This window comes from Mustelus asterias, chromosome 22 (assembly GCF_964213995.1).
Source record: "Mustelus asterias chromosome 22, sMusAst1.hap1.1, whole genome shotgun sequence".
In the NCBI taxonomy this organism is placed as follows: Eukaryota; Metazoa; Chordata; class Chondrichthyes; order Carcharhiniformes; family Triakidae; genus Mustelus; species Mustelus asterias.
The window spans coordinates 14282070-14307447 of NC_135822.1; the positions used below are offsets into that span (position 1 = coordinate 14282070).

Below are 25378 nucleotides of genomic sequence, written 5' to 3' on the forward strand. Positions count from 1 at the left end.
CTTTTATGACCACAAGATGTCTTAAAGTGCTTTACAGCCAAAGATGTATTGTTTGAAGTGTAATAGTGAGCAGCTAATATGGATTTTGCGACATTAGTTGAGGGATAAATATTAGCCAGGACACTGGGGATAATTCCTCTGCTCTTCTTTGAAATAGTGCATTGGGGTCTTTTGTCCACCTCAGAGGATAGATAGTGGTTCAACATCTCATCTGAAAGATGGCACCTCAGAGAGTGTAGCACTCTCCAAGTACTGCACAGAAGTATCAGCATTGATTTTTGTGCTCAGGTCATGGAGTGGGACTTGAGCCAGCAATCTTCTGAAATTGTAACCAAGAGTGCTACCAACTGAGTCGAAGGTGCCATTGTTGAACTGGTGACAAGTAACCTTAGGACGGAGGAATATTTATCCCTGACACAGATAAAGAGTCATGGAATAATTTAAGAGCCAACTGGATTCTGCAATAACCAGAGGGAGGACTTTAGTATCATTCGGGATTGATGGACAGGTGGGCAGAATGGGCTTCCTCATCGTAAAAACTGTGGTGTAATCAAAACATGATCAGACTTGTGCTTAGATAGGTGGAAGGCTTAGAACTATAGAACTCCTACAGTGCAGAAGTAGGCCATCCTGCCCATTGAGTCTGGACTGACTGAAAGAACATCCACTCAGGCCTTCCCCTCTACCTCATCTCTGTAACTCCGTGCATTAACCATTGCTAATTCGCCCATGTTACACATCTTTGGACTGTGGGAGGAAGCCAGAGCACTCCTGGCAAACTCACGCAGACACGGGGAGAAAGGCTGGAATTGAACCCGGGTCCCTGGAGCTGTGAGACAGCAGTGCTAACCACTGTGCCACCCATAGAAAATTTTTGTAAAGAAAAATTATTTTGCAGACCTTAATTTGGGGGAAGAACATAAAATCAGGTGTCCACTTAATTGGTATAAATGTGTAAAGGAATAAAACATTCAAAGGAGCAGTAATGTGGGAGATGAAGAAGTCAAACTATTAACCATTCCTGTGCTTTGAAAATTGGCAATGCAGTCTGTATCTCTGGTTTGAGGCTAAGGACAATAGAAAACTACAGATTAAAACCAGACTAGTTTTATACTGCAGTCTGGGTCTCGAGGCGGTAGCCTCTCTCTCATCTAGGATGATGCAATCAGTCTTCCTGTACTGGCCTGATGCTTCATGCAAGTACAGACTGGCAAATACAGACTGGCCATGCAAATAAACGTGTGGGTTCACTGCACTAGCATAACACTGCATCATAATTTCACTTGGGACAAAATAAATGTTTGTTCCCATAATTATGTAATGACTGTCATGATGTAACCATATATAAATCCACAGCTCACTGAATAGTGGAACAGGCTCAAGGAGTTAAATGGCCTTCTCCTGTTCCCATGTTACCAAAATAGTTCACTTACTGATCCAGAAGGGCCAGTGCCAATCGGAAAGGGCCTTTAACTTCCTCAGTGGCAATCAGCATCGAATTACCATTCCATGCCCACTTACCCATGTGGATTTTCTACTGTAACTGGCTTGTCCAACCTTCCAACTCAGGCTGGGTGAGATCTCGGCAGCACAACTGTCCTAGAAGCCCAGCATATGATGGTGGGGTAAAATCAGATTGGGGTCAGGATGCTCAGGAGGGGACTGCCCTGTGAAAGCGGAGGGGGAGATAGTCTGGGTCTTTACAATAATTATCCAGAAATTAGAAGTGGTTTTAATTCTGACTGTTTCTGGGTAACTATTTGCGTCACACAGCCAGAACCATCCAAAGTTTGCAATTTAAATCACATTTTCCAGGGTTTCCCAACATAGGACAATTGCTCAGAGGAAGTTTGCGCGTCTGGACAATTGCGGTACAAACCCTTCCCCAAGAGTTCGGAGAGGGCTTCCGCAGCGCATCTTTGGGATACCCCTCAAATCTGACACTGGGGAGCTCAGAAATTATGCCCCAATGTCTTCTAGAGCACTGTTTCTAAAATTCCACCACGTTTATCTTTATACACTGCCTGACTGAGAACCATGCAGCTTACAAATCGATCATAGGACTTCTTAAAAACATAAAAATATATAGGTGCAAGTTGTTGTTTTAGAACCAATTTAGGCCAGCACAATTTCAATATAAGCCAAAATCAAAGTATTGCAATTTTCGAAAATCCTGCAAGTGCCAGCACTGTAACATGGAGAAATCTACTTAGCCCTGAAACAGATTCTAAGCAATCTTGTTGGATAGATGATTTGAATAATTTTATGCTTCTCCATCATTGAGCCACCTCAGTCTCAAATTCAAGAATTCCATCCCGAAACCTTTTTTGCCTCTTCATTCCACCCCCCCCCATCCTTCTTTAGACAGCGCTTAAAACCCACCATTTTGACCAGGTCTTTAGTTACCTCTCCTAATATCCCTTTTTTGGCTCCACGTCAATTTTTGTCTAATTATGCTCTTGTGAAGCACCATGGAACATTTTGTGTGGCTTTTTCTGAAAGATTCCTAAACTTTGCCTTCATCAGTTGTAACTGATTCTTGCCTAGGTCTAGGAAGTTGGCTATTAAATTCACAGACCCGTGTTTCATCTCTTACCTTTTCGTCATAACTCCCAATGGCTAGAAACTGGCTGCTTGGACTCCACGCAACAGACTTCACACCAAGAGACCACTCATACGCGCTATACGTGGACAACAGGCGTCCATCCAATGAATACAACAGGACTTTATACTGGAAATAACAAAAAAGCTTATTGAAGGGAGAGAAGAGGGAAAGAACAATCCCAGAAAATAATTTCATACATTTTTTATTTAAGAAGTGCAGAAATAAGAAATTCCATGTAGAACTGAGAGCTGAGAACATCAACTCTGACTTTCTTGGAGAGATAACTATTTTGAAATCCACACACACACTGCTAATCTTTGCCCTTCACTCTTAGTTAATGTTGAAAGAAAAATAAATCTTGCATTTATGTAGCATCATTCACAAAATTCACTTCAGGATTTCCAAAGCATTTCACAGCCAATTAAATACTTTAAAGATAGCTACTGATGTAATTTAGGAAACATGCAACGAATTTGCACAGAATCAGGTCATTGTTTTGTTGCAGCAACAAAAAAATAAATTTTGGTGATAAAATGATGTTGATCTGAGGGATAAATGATGGCCAAGAGAATCCCAATGGTCAAATCTTCAAATCATGCTATGGCATGATTTACATCCAGTGAGATGGAGCCTCAGTTCAAATGTCTCATGAAAGATGGCATTTTAGTCAGGGCTGTATTCCCTCAGTACTGCACTGATTTGTCAGTCTAGATCATGTGCTTCAATTTCTGGATTTTGAGTTTGAACTCTCAATCCTTTCACTGAGTGCCACTGCACGGAATGAAGGCTGACATTTGAAGAGACCCAAGTGATTTTTTAGACTAATTTCTACACATCAATTGCCCACAAACAGATTTCATTTTAACTTCTTAAAAATCTTTGTTCTAACAAAAGGCCAAGAACTCACCATATAGTACTTACAGTCAAACCCTGTGTCTTGTCTATCAATAAACACCTTGGACTCCAATTTTTTTCAATTAATATTTTCAAGACAGAAAACTTTCAAGCTGCAATGTACCTTCTTAAAAGCTCACCTCCAAACAAGAATCCCAGACTGCCAGCACACAGCTGTTGGGGGACCACTTAATACCAGCAAGATCCTGGGTCTCGGTCTCAAAATGCTGCACAAATTATAAACAAGAGGATCATGAATGGCAGCTCATCAACTTAGAAACACCTGACATCTGACTGTAAACAACAATTTATTTCAAGCCACTAAAAGGAACAATATAATAGATAACAACAAACATCAGCTGCATTACAGACCCAAGGACTTCGGACATTGCAACACAAAGATGCTGGGAAGTGCATTATAGGAATGCAAATAAAATGCTGCATCATACAATAGAACAGGTCAGGCCTATACCCATTGGAGTTTAGAAGAATGAGAGGTGATATTATTGAAACATACAAGCCCCTGAAGGGACCTGATAGGATAGAAACTGGGAGGATGTCTCCCCTCGTGGGGAGATTAGAACTGGGGGAAACACAATGAGGCAGGCTACACATTGGTTTATAGTAATCTCTCGTTCATCTGGGACAGGTTCAAATCCGGTTCAGATGAATGGCATTGAAATCTCTATACTGGCTGCAATCTTAGCACAATCCCTGGAATGTACAGATCCACAGTCCTGCTCCGATGGCTAGGGAAGGAATTATCAGTTTCCCATTGATGCAAGAGGGAGCTCATTAATTTGGAGCAATATATAAAGTAACTTTACTCTCCACCTAACCCATTTTGTATGCGATTTGTTGTTGGGGGTGGGAGCAAAAGTTCCATTCCCTAGCACTAGAAACCTTTCACCTCAATCATTCCTGATTTACCAGCAAAGTAGTAGAACCATAGAACCATAGTGTTTGTAGTAATAGTATTGCATGGTCATTGTGCACTTTTTGAAGTTCCTGAAATCAAGCATGATTTCAATGCTAAGTTTCCAGAACAGCACAGTATAAGAGTCAATTCTGGGTCATACCGCTCTCAATAAGGAACTGTGTGTGTTTTTAGCTACATATAAAGTTAATTACCCGTAGCAGCTGCCACTCACTGCACACAAAGATACTGATGTGATCCTTGCAGTCCCGTCTCTCTGCCAGCGCCATGTAGTGCCCATCCTTAGTGAAATCCATCCCTAAGGTCACAAAGAAGCATTTAACGTGGAGTATTTTATTAGACTGTCAAAGCATACAGGATTTTAAAGAAGTCACACAGGGAAATCCATCTTCCACACAATCATCTACAGTTGAAATGGTTAAACCAAACCATTTGAGAGATAAATTTGTAATAAAACCTTGTAAAAAAAGACAAACTTTCAAATAATTATTAGCATCTTCTTCCACCCGGCAGCACTTCCATGGACATCGACAAATCTGAAACGTCACTCAGTTTTGGCTCCTTGGAGTCTATAAGCCTCAACAATGAGGGGATCATCTTAGCCTTATCCTCCCAGCAAAGGATTGGCTGCTCAATTTACATCTCGCCTGATTTTATAATAAAGAATAAAACAGGTGACTGATACAATTCTGTTAGTTAACTGTCAGGCAGATTAGATTAAAATTACAAGTGACAGCAAGTCTACTGAATGATAGAGGAATCATAACCAAGCCCACTCTGTCCTCACACCTTTCAAGAAGTCTAACAACACCAGGTTAAAGTCCAACAGGTTTATTTGGTAGCAAAAGCCAATAGCTTTCGGAACAGGCTGTTCCTTCGTCAGGTGGGTGGGAGTTCTTTTAGGCAGAGATAACCAAGGATCCTGCCTGACTTCCCTCTTCCCTTGTTCAGGGACACTGAAGTCAATTATGGTATGCCAACTGTAACAACCTGGCTCAAATTAGCTAACAGCGCACCGGTCAGAGCTGCTCAAACGTGAGGATTTCAATCATCTTTTCGAACCTGTATTCAAAATGTGTTTTAATTAACATTTTAAATTTAAGTCTAAAACAAAAAAAAAGTACTGTCTCAGATACAAATGGCGGAATCAATGGATGTTAACACTGACAGTATTAATTCGCTAAAGGTGGTGATAAAAATGCCTTGTTCAGAACCAGCACACCACTTTGCTTTCTTGAAGAGCTGATCAGTTTTTCAAAGTGATCCAAGCCCAGTCTGGAACCCTATTTGTGAACATCTGTATTCAGAATAACTAAGTTCAAAATGAGCAACTCTGCATTCTGTTGGTGCTTGATAAGGAGTCATAACCTGCATCTGGAAATCTAAGGTAGATTTAGATGAGGTGATTCGTGAGTACCAGGCATTCTACAAAAATAACATTCGAGAAACTGCAATATTTTGTTTCAATGATAGCATGTTAAAAAGGTTGCAGTGCTATATAAAAATAAATACACACACACTAATCAACTGCTAATCCAGAAACTGTGGGTTCAAATCCCATTATAACAGTTTGAAAATGTGAATTCAGCTTCAAAAAAATCTGAAAATAAAAAGCCGGTTTGAGAAGAAGTGAATATTAAGCTTTCATAAACACCCAACGTACTCACTAATCTTTCAATAAATAAAACCTGCCATCCTATCGAACCTGTGATCCCAGTCCAAAACTAATATTGTTAACTCTTCATTTATGTCTGTGATATAGACACTGAATATAATTGTTAACGACCACATTCTGCTCATCCTGCCTTACATATCCAACACTTCTTACTCACTCCCTCAGCCCTGCCAATACTAGTTTTGTTGCTAATCTCTAGGAGGGGCACAGTGCAGGCACGCACTCAATCTGCTCATTCTTATGGGAAAACCTAATTCTCAAAAAAGCAACCTGGCTAACATTGACAAAGTTGCAAGAAGAAAAGAAAATGTGCACGTAGACAGAAGCACCCATTATTTTGTGATGTGGTACATTAGGATTCAGGGTGCTCTTCTGAAATGGTTCAAGTTTTCTTTTTCCACAGGTCCCATCGCACAAAGATTATTTTTAGCCCCCAAAAAACAAAATGAGTTGAGAAACTGTTGTGCGAATGGTAGCAAAACCAAATAAAGGCGGCAGAGGACTGCAGATATAATCAGAATCAATAAACAATTTACAACACGTCCTTCTCAATTCCATTTAATTCATACTTATATTATCCTTCAAAACATGATTGCTCATCTACTTACCATGCTGACAGGACTTGGGATACTTTATATAAGACACTGATTTGGTGCACAATGACCAGACGGTGATTCTCAGCTGTTGAGAGAGATAAACGTTTATTTATTTTGTCGCAGCAGCAAGCATAGAATGCCAGAAATCCGACCCAAATCTGACCTCAGAAATTAATCTATGCTAGCCCGCAGGCTACACTTCCCCACTGAACAACAAATCCCATTTCAGCAGCTGAAATTACAAAAACTGTAAGCAAGAATGTAACTTGCAGCACCCAACCCATTAAACTATTAACCTTAATATACAATTTGATCAAAAGTGCAACATATTTAAGACACCAGTCATGTCTCTCTCATTCAGGATTATTTACAATGACTATTATTTCTCTCAAATCAAGCAGTCCAACTTTAAGTCCCTTTCTGAAGTGTGTTACAGGTCAATCATTTGCAACAATTGGATTTAAAAAAGCATACAAAATAGGAACAGTAAGCCGTTTGGCCCCTTGAGCTTGCTCCACCATTCAGTAAGATCATGGTCTGTTTGAGTTCCACATTCCCCATCTATCCTGATAATCTTTGATTCCCCCACCCAACAAGAATATGTCTACCTCCGCCTTAAAAACATTCAGTGACCCTGCTTACACTGCTTTCTGAGGCAGAGCTCCAAAGTCACACACCTAGTCTCTGTCCTACCAGGGTGATATAGGATAGAGTTCCAAGTCAAACAGGTGTGTGGCTTGGAGGGGAATTTTCAGCGGTGGCGTTCTCATGCACCTGCTGCCCTACCAAGTGGAGGTTTGGACGGAGTTGGTGAGTTGCTGCAGTGCATTGTGCTTTGGCACATACTACTCCTTGTGCATTGGTGGTGGAAGGAGTAAAATGTTTCAGGTGGTGGATAAGGCGTCAATCGAATGGGTTGCTTTCCATCTTCATTTGTCCAGAGTAGTTAATTTTATAATCGGAGGAATGTCAAACTTCTTCATTATGACAAATTCCAATTTTTTTTTAAAACAGAAATCAATATAGTTTATATTGATATTTTAGCTTCTAAATAGGAGCATTTATTTCTCTCTGAAAATTAAAATTAAAATTTAAGAATGTGTTTTTAACGCCATGCTTTGCTGACTCAGAACACAGTGGTTAGCTGCTGCTATATGCCTGTATATCCTCTTGATTTGATGGCAGATTTAAATTACTGTTGGGAAAAGGGAAGTCTGTACCACCAAGATCCTCATCTTCTGAGGTTAGTGGCCAGCGCCATTGCAAAATCTTTCTCATTATGTTTTAGAGTAAGTTGGACTTAACTGTTTAATTTGGCAAAATGGGGAGAACTTGGATTTGCATTCTGCCTGTGCCAGAATTGATCTTATCAATCCAGAGCACAGTATGTTGCATTGTGTACATCATATTGGCAACATGCATACCTCCCTGATTGAGCTTGATGGATCTATACTGGGACAAGTGTCAAGGAGACATTCTTCTTCTTTGCCTTTTCACTTCTTAATGAAGCATCGGCTCCAAGCCTGTTTGGGCCAAACTCTCCAGTTGTTACCATGTATAGCAGTAAGCTCTTATCTCTTTTTTCTGTAACCTGCCTCCATGTGTTTCTTGATCTACCTTGCTTGCTCTTTCCTCGTGGGTTCCATGTGAGGGCTTGCTGTGTAATGTTGTTCCATGGCTTCCTCAAAGTATGGCCCACCAATTCCACTTTCGCCTTTTAATTTGGAGGACCATAGGGTCCTGTTTTGTCTCCTTTCATAGCCTAATATTATTGCCGGTATTTGGCCGATGTATCCCAAGGCTCCCTCTGAGGCATTTGTTGGTGATGGATTGGATTTTCATCAACATTGTTTTGGTGGTCCTCCATGTGTTGGAGGCATTAATTAAAGGGAATCTTTATTGTTGGGACTAGGGGATTTTCACAGTAGCTTCATTGCAGTGTTAATGTAAGCCTACTTGTGACACTAATAAATAAATTTTAAAACATTGGGACTGGTAAATTTGACACAGTCAACTTAAAAAACATCTTGCTTAAATGATATTTACAGACCACGTTCATATGAAAGCCAGTTTGAGTTAAGAAGCTACTGAGACATTCATTTTTTTTTAAATGGCTGCATTGTTATTGTTGCATCTTGATGCAGGCAAAATTATTCTATCGGGTATATGAAGCAGTAGCAGCCACAGATGGGAAATATGAACAACAACTGCAGTGGATTTTACATGGGTTCCCCAACCTGCATCAACAGTTATGGGCCAGAAAGATCAGCATCTTTTTAACTTATGAAAAATCTTATTTTTTATGGTCATTTTATTTTTAATAGAATCACTGGTTTATGATGACTGAATAAGCCCAATTCCATTCAAACAGTTAGGATTCCAGGAACTCTACTAGTGATTTTAGAATTGCATTCTGTGATTCCCTTCATTTTTCTATGAAAACAGAAAACCCTGAATTCAGGGTTTAGTTGTAACAGTCAGAGTTTGATATCCCTCAAACTGTGCCAGTCTCATCTTATCAAATTACTCTGCTCGGAAAGTCTCAGCAACTTAGTATTCTATTTTAAAAGCAGTAAAAGTATAGTGGCAGATTTCAGGATCAATTTCTCTTGGAAAATAACAGCTGAGTGTTGCTTCTTCTCCCGCTGGAAATAAAATGTTCAGGTTTTTACATTTAAAAAATCACAAATATCTTTGGGATCAAGGTATCTTGAAATCTTAATTTAGTTTTTATATGCTTGACACGGTTTTAAGATTTTTCCTCACTTGAGATGGTTTGTTAGTAAACTCCATTACCACCTCAATTTTTTTCCCTCCTTTCCCATGCGGGTCCATGGATAGAAGTCAAATAATGAACCCTTAGTTAAATTGCCATTCGTCAAAAGTGAAGATGGGCACTAAGCATGCAGGCTATTCATGGCGTCAACTTCACCCAATACATTTCACACTTACTTACAGCAGGAGGGTGCTGGACCAGGCACTGCATACTTAATGAATCCCCCTAACACAAAATGCCAAGACTGTTTGCTGCAACTCTGGAGCTTGGCGAGCTTGACACTTGGTAATCAACTCTGAAAAAGTGGTCTATTTTGATTCACTATCATTTTAGATTGTATTTACCTGCTGGAGCGTCATGGAGGTTTACAGCTTGGAAACAGGCCCTTCAGCCCAATTTGTCCATGCTGCCCTTTTTTCTTTAAACCACTAAGCTAGTCCCAATTGCCCACATTTGGCCCATATCCCTCTATATCCATCTTACCCATGTAACTGTCCAAATGCTTTATAAAAGGCAAAATTGTAAACGCCTCTACTACTGCCTCTGGCAGCTCATTCCAGACACTCACCACCCTGTGTGAAAACATTGCCCCTTTTGTATCTATCCATTCTCACCTTAAACCTATGCCCTCTAGATGTTGACCACCCTGTCCATCTGTGACTCCACTTTCAAGGAGCTATGAACCTGTACCCCTCGATCTCTGTTCTATAATTCTTCCCAACACCCTACCATTAACTGAGCAAGTCCCGCCCTGGTTCAATCTGTGGGGCACACCATTGAGATGCTTTTTAAAAACATTTTCAATCGCTGCACCTTTCATGTTGCTTGCACTGCCCTAGTACTGAAACACACCAAATTGTTGTTGCAATCACTACATCATTATTCTGTGTATGCATATTGGGCACACCTATACCCTTAATACCACATACTACTCTCACCGTCTCCTAGGCACGAACAGAAGCGGTCCTTCCAGGAAGCGTGGAAAACGTGCAGGTGTGAGTGAAACGACGCAATCCCAAGGCCTTCCTCTACCACCCTTCCTAGTTTACTCCTAGCAAATGCCCAATCACTGGGAAAAAAGCTAGATAAACTTAAAGCCAGACTCATTTTCCAAAGAGAACTGAGGGACTGCCGTGTGCTCTGTTTCGCAGACACATGGCTCACTGCTGCTTCATCATACTGTGCCCTACAATCAGAGGGCTTCTCATCCACCGAATGGACAGCACAGCGGCCTCAGGCAAGACTAGGGGAAGTGGGGTCTGCCTTCTAATCAACACCTCGTGATGCCTAGATATAGCTACATTGGTGAGTTTCTGCTCCCCGGACCTAGAATACCTGATGCTAAAATGCCGCCCCTACTACCTTCCACGGGAGTTCACCTCGGTTATCCTGATAGCAGTTTACATCCCAACCCATACGAACATGAAGACTGCGCTGGACGAAATATACACCACCACAAATAGCCTTGGGACGAAACACCCTGAGGCCTTGTTCATCGTGGCCAATCAGGCCAAGCTCAAGAATGGTCTCCCAAGATACCACCAACATGTCAGCAGATGCATGGGGTCACCACCACCACCCGCAAGTTTCCCATCAAGCTGCATACCACCCTGACTTGAAACTATATTGCAGTTCCTTCAAAATTCTGGAACCTTCTTCCTAAAAGTTAGATGTACTTATATCACATGGACTGCAACAATTCCAGATGGCGGTTCACCACCACATTCTCAAAATCAATTAGGAATGGACTATAAATGGTGACCTAGCCAGGGATACCTACATCCTGTGAAAGAATAAACACTTCTTCTGATTTCTATGTTACCCTGTGCATGTGTGCATTCCAGAAGCCGCTGTCAATTTCAATGGAGTTATGAGAGCAAATGGTGATAATTTTGCCAAAATTACCACTGCAAAATCTGGGCTATTTCGAGTTTGTACCTTTTAAAAACTCTTTATACTAAAGTCTGGTTTGATGACTAATCATACTCCAGAGCTGGTTGGCACCAACCACTGTTGCTGAAATATTCCAACAGGTGCAATGTTGATAACCACTGTACAAAAATAATTTTAAAAAGCTCTCAAATGGCCTTCAATTTGTAAACCACACTCTGCTCGGTCAGAGGGGCTCTTCACATAGCCATGTCTGTCAGCAGGGGATTTTGCAGGATTATTCAGTACACATTCCATAGCACAAAGTATTTTAACGAAGATAGAATCGCATTCATCAACATCACTTCCACTTCAATTTTACTTTAATTTTGGAAGATTCCAAGAGCATGATAATCAAGCATTCTGTAATTTTGTTCAACTGCAATACTCAAAAATAATTTTCTAATTGTGCAATATTAAATGTTAGGCTTCTCTGATGGCTCAGTGGATTAAGTCAGTACGTAATTAGGCCACATGTTGTATGGAGATTATTGGCTGCAGGAGGAAGGCAGGTGTCTTCTTCCATGCTTCACCGATCTTGGTGTTTAGAGAAGATTCCCATGACTGATCACTGGCTGAAGGATGAAATGTTGAGTAGGTTGGGCCTATACCTATTAGAGTTTAGAAAAATGAAAGGTGACCTTAATGAAACAAGATTCTGATGGTGTTTGACAATGTGGATGCTGAGCTGATGTTACCCCTTGTGGGAGAGTCTAAAAATTAGAGCTCTCCCGTTTAAGACTGAGATTGAGTGGGTGTAATTCTCTTCCCCAGAGAGCAAAGGATTTGGAGGGAAGGGGGGGGAGGGGGTGGTGTGTGTGTGTCAGACAGGGAAGTGAAGCCAAAGCCACAATCAGGTCAGCCATGATCTTTTTAAACGGCAGAGCAGGCTCAAGGGGTCAAATGGCCTAGTCCTATGCTAATTCTTTTGTTTGGAGCAGGCTTGAAGAACCAACTGGTCTTTTCTTGCCTGTCAATTTTGTGTGTCCATACAAGTTGGAAGGTTAACCTTTGCCTAATTAGCATCAATAGAACATGAAAAGGTACACATGCAAGACAATGTCAGGATCAGGCCTGGCTGTGCTAGCCAAAGCTCATGGTCATCTCCCCTACCAAGGTCCAAAGATGAACATTAACCACTGGAGTAAAATACTAGAGTGCGCCTGGCACCACTGGAGACATACCCCCAATGGAAATGGACCTTCTGACAGGAATAGGACAAACAAGTTAGATGTATAATATTAAACACCTGAATCCCTCATTTTTTACAGAGCACAGCCATTCAAATATGAAGAATGTTCAAAAATTGTCCTTAACCTCTCTTTTACCCCTGCAAATTGGCCAAATAGGCAGCAAGAAATATATTCCCCACACCAATGCACACCTGTAGCCAGTTCCTTGGAGAGAAGTCAGGATAGCCCAAGCTTTTTAGGTTCTCCCTCCTTCATCACAATAAATTTACCCTTGGAAACTCTTCTGTAATCAATTCACCAATAAACTGGTGAGAGCCAAGGGTTGTAATAACTGAAATGCTGAGACATGGAAGGAGATAACCAACTGATTTTCTCCCTTCCAAAAGGGGATAAAGGCTCACTGGTTACAATGCACTGCATCCTGGTATACATAACTCCCAGTACCCCTACACATAGGGAAAGTAAATCGAATTCCTATATTTAAAATATAGGAAATTTTGGGATTAAGAAAAAGCAGTTATGGTGCCCCCTTGTCCAAGCTCAATTCCACCTTCCCAGTGGTCATCAGTCCTCTTTCACCAGCATCCAGTGGGTACTTAAACCCAATGGTCTCCAGCCAATTGTTTAATGAGCCTCTGGGTGAAATAATACCATCCGAATTAACAAATTTTGAAGATTCTATCAAGTCAAATTATCGTTAATTTCTTCACACAAGAAAAAAGTATAGAGTATTTCTACATTTAGGTACTCAAAATCATTCAAGTGCCCAGAATTAGGTAACTAGTTATTTTTCAAAGGGAATTCTTTAGCTCTTTTTGCAATGGAAAAGAGATAGTGAAAGCTAGAATAAGGCAGCTGCTGAAACTATACAGTTGACAGCAGGGAGAAGGGTCCCAGTACATTAATTCGGAATAAAACTTGAGGGGGCATTACTGACTACACCAAACAGTGAGACAAAATTGATTCCAAAAATGAAATACTTTACAAAACTGACTACAGTTCACAAGGTAGAAAATGTGACAGCCAACTTGTACACAGCAAGGTCCAACCAACAAATTAAATAACTGTAAGTATTGATTTTAGGTATTGATTGAGGAATAACATGTTGGCCAGGACAGCAGAGAACTCAACTGTTCTTTAGTGGTGCAGGATGTTTTATATCCACTCAAAAGGGCTGCATTTCTCATTTTACTGTTATTTGTGCACAGTTCAGGGATCATCTGTTGATGTAAAACCATCCATTTGGTGAAATATCAATTATGGTTTAATTGTCCAGGATTACAATATCAGCCCATTTCAACTCCTCAGGCATGCTTTGCAAAGTAAGAAGTTTAACACCACCAGGTTAAAGTCCAACAGGTTTATTTGGTAGCAAAAGCCACACAAGCTTTCGGAGCTCTTAGCCCCTTCTTCAGGTGAGTGGGAATTCTGTTCACAAACAGAGCTTATAAAGACACAGACTCAATTTACATGAATAATGGTTGGAATGCAAATACTTACAACTAATCAAGTCTTTAAGAGACGAAACAATGTGAGTGGAGAGAGCATCAAGACAGGCTAAAAAGATGCGTATTGTCTCCAGACAAGACAGCCAGTGAAACTCTGCAGGTCCACGCAACTGTGGGAGTTACAAATAGTGTGACATGAACCCAATATCCCGGTTGAGGCCGTCCTCGTGTGTGTGGAACTTGGCTATCAGTTTCTGCTCAGCGACTCTGCGCTGTCATGTGTCGCGAAGGCCGCCTTGGAGAACGCTTACCCGAATATCAGAGGCCGAATGCCCGTGACCGCTGAAGTGCTCCCCAACAGGAAGAGAACGGTCTTGCCTGGTGATTGTCGAGCGGTGTTCATTCATCCGTTGTCGCAGCGTCTGCATAGTTTCCCCAATGTACCATGCCTCGGGACATCCTTTTCCGTTGTCGCAGCGTCTGCATAGTTTCCCCAATGTACCATGAGCACTTCAGCGGTCACGGGCATTCGGCCTCTGATATTCGGGTAAGCGTTCTCCAAGGCGGCCTTCGTGACACACGACAGCGCAGAGTCGCTGAGCAGAAACTGATAGCCAAGTTCCGCACACACGAGGACGGCCTCAACCAGGATATTGGGTTCATGTCACACTATTTGTAACTCCCACAGTTGCGTGGACCTGCAGAGTTTCACTGGCTGTCTTGTCTGGAGACAATACACATCTTTTTAGCCTGTCTTGATGCTCTCTCCACTCACATTGTTTCATCTCTTAAAGACTTGATTAGTTGTAAGTATTTGCATTCTAACCATTATTCATGTAAATTGAGTCTGTGTCTTTATAAGCTCTGTTTGTGAACAGAATTCCCACTCACCTGAAGAAGGGGCTAAGAGCTCCGAAAGCTTGTGTGGCTTTTGCTACCAAATAAACCTGTTGGACTTTAACCTGGTGTTGTTAAACTTCTTACTGTGTTTACCCCAGTCCAACGCCGGCATCTCCACATCATGCTTTGCAAATACAGACGACCTAACACACAGCAGGGAACTCAGAACTTTTAATTTTTGCACACATTTCTTATTGTAATCTACTGATGCAATCTTGAAGGGGGTTTAGTAAGACGATACACATTCGTCCATCAAACAAATCACATATGACCTACAAAGCAATTCAAACAATTAGACAGTTGACTAAAATAAATCAGTACTTTCAGACCAGTTAGCTCTAGCTAGATCATGCAAGACTCTTAGAAAACCGTCTGTATGATGCGTGTTTAGGATATAGTGCCAAAAGCAACTATCATCTAAAGGACAAGGATAGCAGATACATGGGAACACCACCACCTGCCATTACTCCTCCAAGATATTTACCATCCTGATTTGGAAATATATCACTGTTGTTTCTTCACTGTTGCTGGTCAAAATCCTGGAACTGCCTCCCTTACAATGTTGTGGGTGTACTTACACCATATGCGGTTCAAGGCAGCAGCTCGCCACCATTTTCTCAAAGGTAATAAATGCTGGCCTAGCCAGCAAAGCCCATATCCCTTGAATGAACAAAAACACATTCTAAATCCCTCTCTATTACGACTAAAATACAGGCAGCAAGTTTAATAAACCCAGCATTATACAATCTGAGGACCAAAGAATTAACTCAGCAATCTATGGCACAGGAGATAATTCAACCCTTTGCTGGAGCTATCCAGTCTAATCCGCTGTTTACTCTTGGTTCTTAGCCTTGGAGGTCATGGCACTGCAAGTACATTTCAAAACATTTTTCAAAAGAGACAAGGATTTCTGGCTCTATCACCTTTGCAGACAGTTTTCCAGATTCTACCACCTTCTGGGTGAATTAATTCCCTTTTTATTGTTTTAAATCTACACTCTCATCATTGACCTCTCTGCTAAGCGAAATTAGTTTTTCATAGCTACTCCAACTAGGGCCCTCAATTTTATGCAACTCAATTAAAACTCCCTCACCCTCTTGCGTTCCAAAGAAAATAACGCCAGCCTATTCAATCATTCCTTTCTTTTGAAAAAAAAAGAGCAAATCACTGGTTTGCCTTTGAGATTCTCTAACAGAATATAACAGAACTTCAGGTGCAATTCTTGAAAAGGTCAGAACAGATCAACAGCGAAAGAGAGACAGAGATCTTCAAAGGACCAGCAAGTGTATGTATGAGACCAATCCAAAGGGCAGATAATACATTCCAAAATCTTCAAATATGCATACAAAATTTGTGCTAGATGGGAGTCAGGTCAGAGGAAGCACAAAGTGTTTGCACAGCATTTGATATTCCCTCCACTTATCCCCACCATTTCCAGCTATTTTCTCCTCAAAGCATTTATCTCATTATCAATGCTAACTGAAATGGCCATGTGTGAATAGTGCAGGAATGACCAGGTAATAACTGTTACCTTGATACCATTACAAAAGTAAGCACAATAGGACCAACAGCTTACTACAATTAACAGCTCCATCTCCACCACTGCCCATCCCTCCAAGATATTTCCTAGAATCTGATAACCTAGGATAATGCAGACTATTCAATTAGTGCATTTTTTAAAAGATCTGAAATGAAAGTTCCTAATTACTGTTCTCTTTCCTTGCAAAAGGAACAGTGTGAAAATGAAGCAAAAAGAGAACCAGATGAGCTTAGTGACCTCTTACCCACAGAACAGGGTTCACACGAGTGAATTCAAATGGGCACACCATTAACCATAATTTTCAGTTCAATTTATAAAGTCCAGTTTAATTGCTTACTGAAATCAATCATAGTAGTACCTGAGCACCAGGTTCAGCAAGTCACATCAGGGTCCTTAATAAATCTACCTTTGAGCACAGGTTTGGTGGAGAGTTTCCAGTGACATTGAAACAGGGAGGGAGTGGATAGAAAATAAAGCTGGGGCGTACTATCTGTCTGTACGCCAAACAGAGTGAAAGACTAGTAAAATAAGCACATGACAACTTTCTGACAGATGCCAATGCCATTTCAGTGTGTCTAGATGCAAGGTCAAGACAAGCTCGGACAGCAGCAGACACAGTGCCTCCAAACCCTATCAGCAGTACGAATTTCACACATGTGTCAGGATGCTGTGGCCTACATTTTCAAAAAAGGTTACACTAAAGACTTGCTAAGAGCACCTGTTTGGAGCTCAGCCTACTCCAGATCATACGATATACTACTTTCCTGGCACACTTCCTGAATCCATTGAAGCCTCACAGGAGAAAAAACTCATGATACACATGATACACTTTGAGGACTGGCAGAATCTGATTCCTTCACACACTATAAAACATCGTTCAAAATTTGCTAGAATACACCCAAAGCTACATTACACAGTGAGGATAGAAAAGCTCCCTTCGCACTTCATTCAAAGCATTTCAAACCAGTTCAGAACAGCAGTTGCACTCAGTTGGCAATATTGTAAACCATGATAATCTCAGTCTTAGCGCAGTTTATCAACTTAGAATCATAGAATCCTACAGTACAGAAAGAGGCCATTGGCCCATCGAGTCTGAACCAACCATAATCCCACCCAGGCCCTATCCCCATAACCCCATACATTTACCCTAGCTAGTCCCCCTGACACTAAGGGGCAATTTAACATGGCCAATCTAACCCGCATCTTTGGACTGTGGGAGGAAACCGGAGCACCAGAGGAAGCCCACACCCTAACCTACACATCTTTGCACGCTAAGGGACAATTTAGCATGGCTAATCCACCTAACCTGCAAATCTTTGGAGGGTGGGAGGAAACTGGAGCACCCGGAGGAACCCCACACAGACAGGGGGAAAACATGCAAACTCCACACAGAGACCCAAGCCAGGATCCCTGGCACTGTGATGCAGCAGTGCTAACCACTGTGCCACCTTCCTTATAAGATTCTAAGGATCACATGACTGAAGTCAATCTGATTTAATGAGTAACATGCATGATGTACCTATTCAGAGGTCTGATTAAATCTCCAATCGCAACATAATGGAAAGAAACTCTACAAAGACATCATGAATTGGATGCCCTGTAAGCACTAGGCTAAAAGCACCATTTTTAAATGATGTTTCTCTAGTAATCAATACACGTTAGGCTTGTGAGTCTATGCCCCAAGTCTGGAGTCAGGAATCAGTAGCACACAACCAGACAAGAGGTCAGTGGCAGAACAAGCCATTTATTAAGCTAATGGAGATGTTAAATTTGCAAGATAAAATACAAAATTAATGCTCTGGTTACATTTTAAGCTTATGTAACTTCTTCCACAACAGAATGGTAATACGAAAGGTAGGACACATTTCCTTGCTCCAGTTATCATATACAACTTAGCGTTCGCCTGAAAGGTAGCAAGACATCTACCAACTCAGCTGCCCCAAAGAAACAAATTAGGGACAGGTATCTCCATTTAAAGTCTTTTTATTAGTACATTTGGTACATTAGAACTGTTTCCAAAAAGCATCGCTAACGTTTATATTTTAGTGTGGTTACTGAGCACGCTAAGTCTTTAAAAAAAATTGCTCCTTTGCCACCTTCCTCCCAGACCCTCCTACTGCTCGCAATAGTAAAATATTACACTTTATATACTTTTCTAAAGATTATGGCACCATTGAAAAACTTACTTTAAAAAGCCACATTTTAGGATCCAAGACACAGACAGTTCAAGCTGCATTATCAGTTTATTGTGGTATCTGAACTCCCATCACCATACAGAAGCCTTATAACTCCCTCATAATATTGTGTAACATAAGTAGAGCAAGTGGCAAACAAGTGTCTAATTCCTATTTCAGCATAAAACTACAGACAGCAACAGTTGATGTTGTACTGTGGGGGCATTAACTTCACTTACATGGAAGTCTGTAGTATTGAGAATGTGACGTCCATCTGGACTCCAGCGCGAGGCCACTAATCCAGCTGATCCCTCGTCAATCTTGCAGTGCCAATCAGGTTGCTCTAAGGACCAGACCTGTTTTTTAAAAAGCCACAATCTAAATAAGAGCACAGACTACATTAACAAATAGTTATACTCTTACTCAGTTCGAGAGAGAGAGAGAGAGAGAACACAACTACTCAACCAACATTGCAAACCATTGAGAATTTTAGAAGACAAGCCGGATCATGAAAGATTGGTGCTGGATACCACTGCAAAGGTAATGGTGTCCTTACCTATATTACCTTTCATCATATCATGAGCTGCAATAGACTGTTGATATATTAATTCTAAGTTTTGTTCACTTTGGCTGGCAGATGACAGACTTGAGAGGAGTCTGCTTTCAATGGTGAATAAAGTTCATGTATAGATGATAGATCAATTGTCTAAACTTTAACATAATTAATACACAGTTTGCATGTGCAAGTTAGCGGCAGAATATAAAACTGATCAACATGAACAATCAATTTGTTTCTCGCCCACAGTATAGCAAAACACTTTTAGGCAGAAGTTGCAAGTCTTGTAGTGCACTAGTAATGTAATGTTAACCCACATTAGAGCAGCTGCTCCAAGAACATTACTATAGTGGTGATAGCATTTCTACTCCAAAAGTCAAATCTAAAGATATCACATCTGTCATTTAACAAAAACAATTTAAATCCTGCAATGTTTACATCTCTTACTGTATTTTACAATTTTCAACACTAGCTAGCACAACAACCATTTCAAGAAAATGATTTTTGAAAAAGTAACTGAACTGCCAAATGTATAAATATACAATCCTATCTAGAACTGTGACATAACTACAAAGGCTCCAGGTTAGGTCACTTGTCTTTACTGAGTAGTTGGATATTCTGCTAACAACCATTGGCAAGCCTCACACATCAGTAATGATCACTTGGGTGAGACAATAGAGGGTAGTGAGTACCTGAGGAATTGTGGAGCACAGGTCACAATCTTAAAAGACTGATTAACACTTGAGGCAACAAATGACACACATGAAAAAAATTAAAAAGTTACACTCTCATTAGGTCGTTCTATATTTTTCCAAGAAATTATGAACAATTTTTTGGATTTGCTTGAAGCTGCAATTTCCCCTAAATTGTATAATACAATGTGCATTATATTTAAAACTTCTCATAATATCTCTGTTCTGACACATTTTCAATTCTGCACAACTGTCAAAACAGAACATTGCCAAATTGATTACATGTTTACCAAGCGGTGTGTAAACAGATCAGTCTAATACTTTGTATGTTAATATATTGATTTTACTATGAGTACCCAATAATTACACCATTTTAACCCTACCATTGGCTTTGCGGGTGTGTATCTTCTTCAGATAGGATTTTAAGTGAAGCAACTTGATGATACATTAAAATATTATCAAGAATGGAACCTTGGATTTCCATTTGACACTACAGAACTAGATTTTCAACTTATTTGTAGTCAGTGAAGTGAAGATTAGGTGTTATCTACCATGTCATTAATATGGACAGACAGCAGGAAGACACAAAGTGGAATCTGGCCAACTCAAAAGCAGGTGGCCCCTTCCTCATCTTACTGCAACGCAAACATTTTGTTAGTAAATTCCAGAGACACTGAGCAAATTTCTTCCAGTCCATTTTTAGCACTTGAGATGCATTTAACAGGCCCACCTGGACATTTTCCATCCCACTTCGTGGTTTTAAAAAATTCTGATAGCACAGTCAAGGATTTTGGAATTTGGCAAAATTGGTGAAAACATATGTCCTATCACTATCTGGATCTGAACACAAGGATTATGAATGTGTTGCTGATTTTAACCTTGATTTTAAAGCAACTCCAAACTACTCTTCCCATCCAAAGTCATCAACTCCCAGAAGGTGTACAATTGTTAACATTTCAGGTAACTCATCTTTAAAGTGATCCAGTCAAAACCCGAAATGTTAACTCAGTTTCTCTCTCCAAAGATACTGCCAGACTTGTTGAGTATTTTCTGTTTCTATTTCAGATTTCCAGCATCCACAGTATCTTGCTTTCAGAGAGAGACAGAGATTGAAGTAGGGAATTCCAGAGTTTAGGGCCTCAACAGTTGAAGGCACAGCAGCAACTAAAATTGGGGCTGTTCAAGAGTCCAGAATTTGAGAAGCGCAGATATCTTGAGTTGTATTGCTAGAGGAGGTTACAAAGATAAGGCAGGACAAGGCAATGGAGGAATCTGAAAACAATAGGATTGTAAAAAAAGATATTGCTTAATCAGGAGCCAATAACTCAGTGAGCACAGTGGTGATGAATTAATGGAATTTGGTGTAAGTTCGGAAACGGGCAACAGAATTTTGGATGATTTTAACTTTTAGATTTATGGATGACGGTAGATAGGAGGTCAACCAGAGTGCCTTGCAATTGTCAAATCTAGGAGGTAACAAAGGGATAAGGGTACAGGCAGCAGATGAGCTGAGGCAAAAGCAAAGTAATGGAGGTGATAATAGGCAGTCTTTATGAGCGTATAGATTTGTGTTCATCTCAGTGTCAGAAACAACACCAAGGTTGCAAACAGTTTGGTTTAGCCCCAGCTAGTTGCTGAGAGGGGGAATTGACTCAGTGGCTTGGAAACAGAACATGCTGTAGGCACTGAAGACAATGGTTTCAGTCCTCCCAATATTTAGTTGGAGAAAATTTCAATTTAGCCGAAACTGGATGGTGAACAAGCAGTCTGATACTTGAACGTGGAGGAGGAAAGAGAGGTGGCACAGGGTGTTGACAGCTGTGTGTGAAAACTGATGCTGCGTTTTTGGATGATAGCATGGAGGCACAGCAGGTGGATGAAAAATAGGAGGAGGTCAAGGATAAATCCTTGGGGGATTCTAGAGGTAAAAAAATGGGAGTGAAACCATTACATGTGATTCCCTGATTACAGATGGACAGGTAAGAACAGGTGAGCACATTTCCACCCAGCTGTACAACAGTGAGAGGCACTGGAGGAGGATGGTGTGATCAACTATGTCAAAGGCAGCAGACAGCTTAAGAACAAAGAGGGCTAGTTTATCTCTGCCATAAGATGTCATTTGTGGCTGATAAGAGCAACTTCTGACAGAGGCAGAAACCTGATAGGAAGGATCCAAACATGGAGCTCTGGAAAAAATAAGCACAGATTTAGTAAGTGACAGCATGTTCGTGTGCAGGCCAGGAAGGGAAGTTGAGTGATCAGCAATTTGTTGGGAGTAAGTTTGTGTCCCTTGGATTTGACAGCAGAGATGATGCTAATTGCCTATTTATTCACAGGTAGAAGAGCATCAGTCCATCTCGCCCATCTATCCATGATATGCTCTTCTAACTCTGAATATCCTTGTGTCCTACAAGGAGATAATCGGCTAGCTCCAGCACAACTGGAGCCAACAATTCTGTCGAATCTAATGTACGTCACAAGTTGCATTGCACCCATCTATAATGACATAGATCCAAACTCCTGAACAGCTAAACACCGAGCTCCATGGAACCTTTAATGTGCACAAACTAATCAAAGCTTGCCAAGACATCAGCCACAAATATCCTTCAAAGCTCCAATCTACATGTGCAGACATGCAAGAGAGATGGCACATGCTGACATGCACAATGGCTAGAGACATTTTAGAGAAGGCTGAAGATCCTGATTGTGCACGGTGAGCATTACCTGACTAAAGCAATAACTGACTTAAGTGAGTTGGATTATCAGATGAATATATAGTGTCCTTCATAATCTCAGAATGCCCCAAAATACTTGCAACAAATGAAGTATTTTTTGAAGTGTTGTCATCATTGTAGTGTAGGAAACGTGACAGCCAATTGTCATACGGCAAGGTTCCACAAGATAGCAGTGAGATGACGACGAGATCAAGAGTTTGTGAACATAGAACATAACAGCGCAGTACAGGCCCTTCGGCCCTCGATGTTGCGCCGACCAGTGAAACCAATCTAAAGCCCCTCTAATCTACACTATTCCAATATCATCCATATGTTTATCCAATAACCATTTGAATGCTCTTAATATTGACGAGTCCACTACTGCTGCAGGCAGGGCATTCCACGCGCTTACTACTCTCTGAGTAAAGAACCTACCTCTAACATCCGTCCTATATCTCTCACCCCTCAATTTAAAGCTATGTCCCCTCGTGTTAGCTATCAATGCTTCCACATCTTTCCTATAAGAACATAATAGGAGCAGGAGTAGGCCATCTAGCCCCTCGAGCCTGCCCCGCCATTCAATAAGATCATGGCTGATCTGATAGTGGTTTAGTTCCACTTACCCGCCCGCTCCCCATAACCCTTAATTCCCTTATTGATCAGAAATCTATCTACCTGTGACTTAAACATATTTGACGAGGTAGACTCCACTGCTTCAATGGGCAGAGAATTCCAGAGATTCACTACCCTCTGAGAGAAGAAGTTCCTCCTCAACTCTGTCCTAGACTCCCCCTTATTTTGAGGCTGTGTCCTCTAGTTCTTGTTTCCTTTCTAAGTGGAAAGAATCTCTCTGCCTCTACCCTGTCTAGCCCCTTCATTATCTTATATGTCTCTATAAGATCTCCCCTCAGCCTTCTAAACTCCAACGAGTACAGGCCCAATCTACTCAATCTCTCCTCATAAGCTAACCCCCTCATCTCCGGTATCAACCTGGTGAACCTTCTCTGTACTCCCTCCAAGGCCAATACATCCTTCCGCAAATAAGGGGACCAAAATTGCACACAGTACTCCAGTTGCGGCCTCGCCAGTACCTTGTACAATTGCAGCAAGACCTCCCTGCTTTTATACTCCATCCCCTTCATGATAAAGGCCAACATTCCATTTGCTTTCTTGATCACTTGCTGGACCTGCAAACTGAGTTTTTGCGATTCATGCACAAGGACCCCCAGGTCCCTCTGCACAGTAGTATGTTGTAATTTTTCACCATTTAAATAATAGTCCATTTTACTATTATTCCTTCCAAAGTGGATAACCTCACACTTGTCAACATTATACTCCATCTGCCAGATCCTCGCCCACTCACTTAGCCTATCCAAATCTCTCTGCAGATCCAAATCTATAATGCAGCGACCAGAACTGTATGCAATACTCCAAGTGTGGCCACACCAGAGTTTTGTACAGTTGCAGCATGACCTCCTGGCTCCGAAACTCAATCCCTCTACCAATAAAAGTTAACACACCGTACGCCTTCTTAACAACCCTATCAACCTGGGTGCCAACTTTCAGGGATCTATGCACATGGACACCTAGATCCCTCTGTTCATCCACACTACTAAGTATCTTACCATTAGCCCAGTACTCTGTATTCCTGTTACTCCTTCCAAAGTGATGTGGTGTTGGTTGAAGGATAAATGTGGCCAGGACACCATGGAGAACTTCCCTACTCTTCTCCAATGGGATCTTTTACATCCATTCAACATTGTATTACCCAGTTTAACATCTTATCCAAAAGATAATACATCCAACAGTGTAGTATCCACTCTGAGTCAGAATAGATTATGGGCTTAACTGTCTAGAATAGAATTTGAACAGCACGACCTTCCAACTCAAGGTGAGAGTGCTGCTCTTGAACAAAGGCTGAGAAAACAAATGGTCAGAAATTAATTAAATGCTCCTACCCCAGCAATTCCAGATTAAATCCTAAACTTCTTTCAGATAGCAGCAGCAAGAGAAAGCTCCAACAATCCTCACCAATTTACAGCAGGTTAACCAATTGTCCTGGCTAGCCCTTTCTCAGACTGCAAAATTGATCACAAGCAAGTTATCTAAACTGGGCAGTACCCAACAAAAGTCATTGAAATCTACTGCTCAAATCCAAGTGTTGGTTTAAGTTAATCCACTATGTAATGGCTAAAATATAGTCAGATTCCACCAGCCACTAAACATCACAGTCAGAAAGAAGTGAAAAATATTCACACTGGGTCATACACAGGGGCCAGGATAGGTTAAGTGGCCTTTTCGGATATCATTCTCAGTAGCAAGCCTACAATTAGTTAAATAAAAACATATACTGGAACAGACATTTCACAAAACTGTATGGCATACATGATTATTTTTTCTGTTGGAAGATAAGAAAATGAAATGCATTCCAAACAAAGAAAAATGGTCACACAGACCCACTTTACCTGTACGAGTCCACGCTTGTACATAGCACACAAAATGAAAAGAGAGTCTGCAGACCATTCAACATATTGAATCTGATCCAAACACGTGTACAGATGCAGGACCTGCAAGGTGTGCGCATCACGGATCACCAGGCGGTATTGGACACAAACAGCCTGCACAAAAATCAAATACGTTATATCTCCTAAACATTTTTTTAATAAAAATATAACTACATTTTATTCCTCTGCCAAAAATATTTCACATCTTACTCAGACTGGTTATTCAGTCTTATTGCCTCCAGAAT

The 25378-nt window shown here is 40.9% G+C and overlaps 1 protein-coding gene across 2 annotated transcripts in view; it reads right to left on the minus strand.

Moving 5' to 3' along the window:
• Positions 1-25378, minus strand: part of wrap73 (WD repeat containing, antisense to TP73) — a 147078-nt gene that overhangs the window by 6573 nt on the left and 115127 nt on the right. For both annotated transcript variants that reach the window (XM_078238767.1, XM_078238766.1), the window contains exons 2-7: positions 25095-25247; positions 18907-19023; positions 6720-6792; positions 4631-4734; positions 3640-3726; positions 2597-2731 (exon numbers count right to left, since the gene is read on the minus strand). In XM_078238767.1, coding sequence (XP_078094893.1) covers positions 2597-2731; positions 3640-3726; positions 4631-4734; positions 6720-6792; positions 18907-19023; positions 25095-25247 — 669 coding nt within the window. The remainder of the gene's footprint in view (positions 1-2596; positions 2732-3639; positions 3727-4630; positions 4735-6719; positions 6793-18906; positions 19024-25094; positions 25248-25378) is intronic.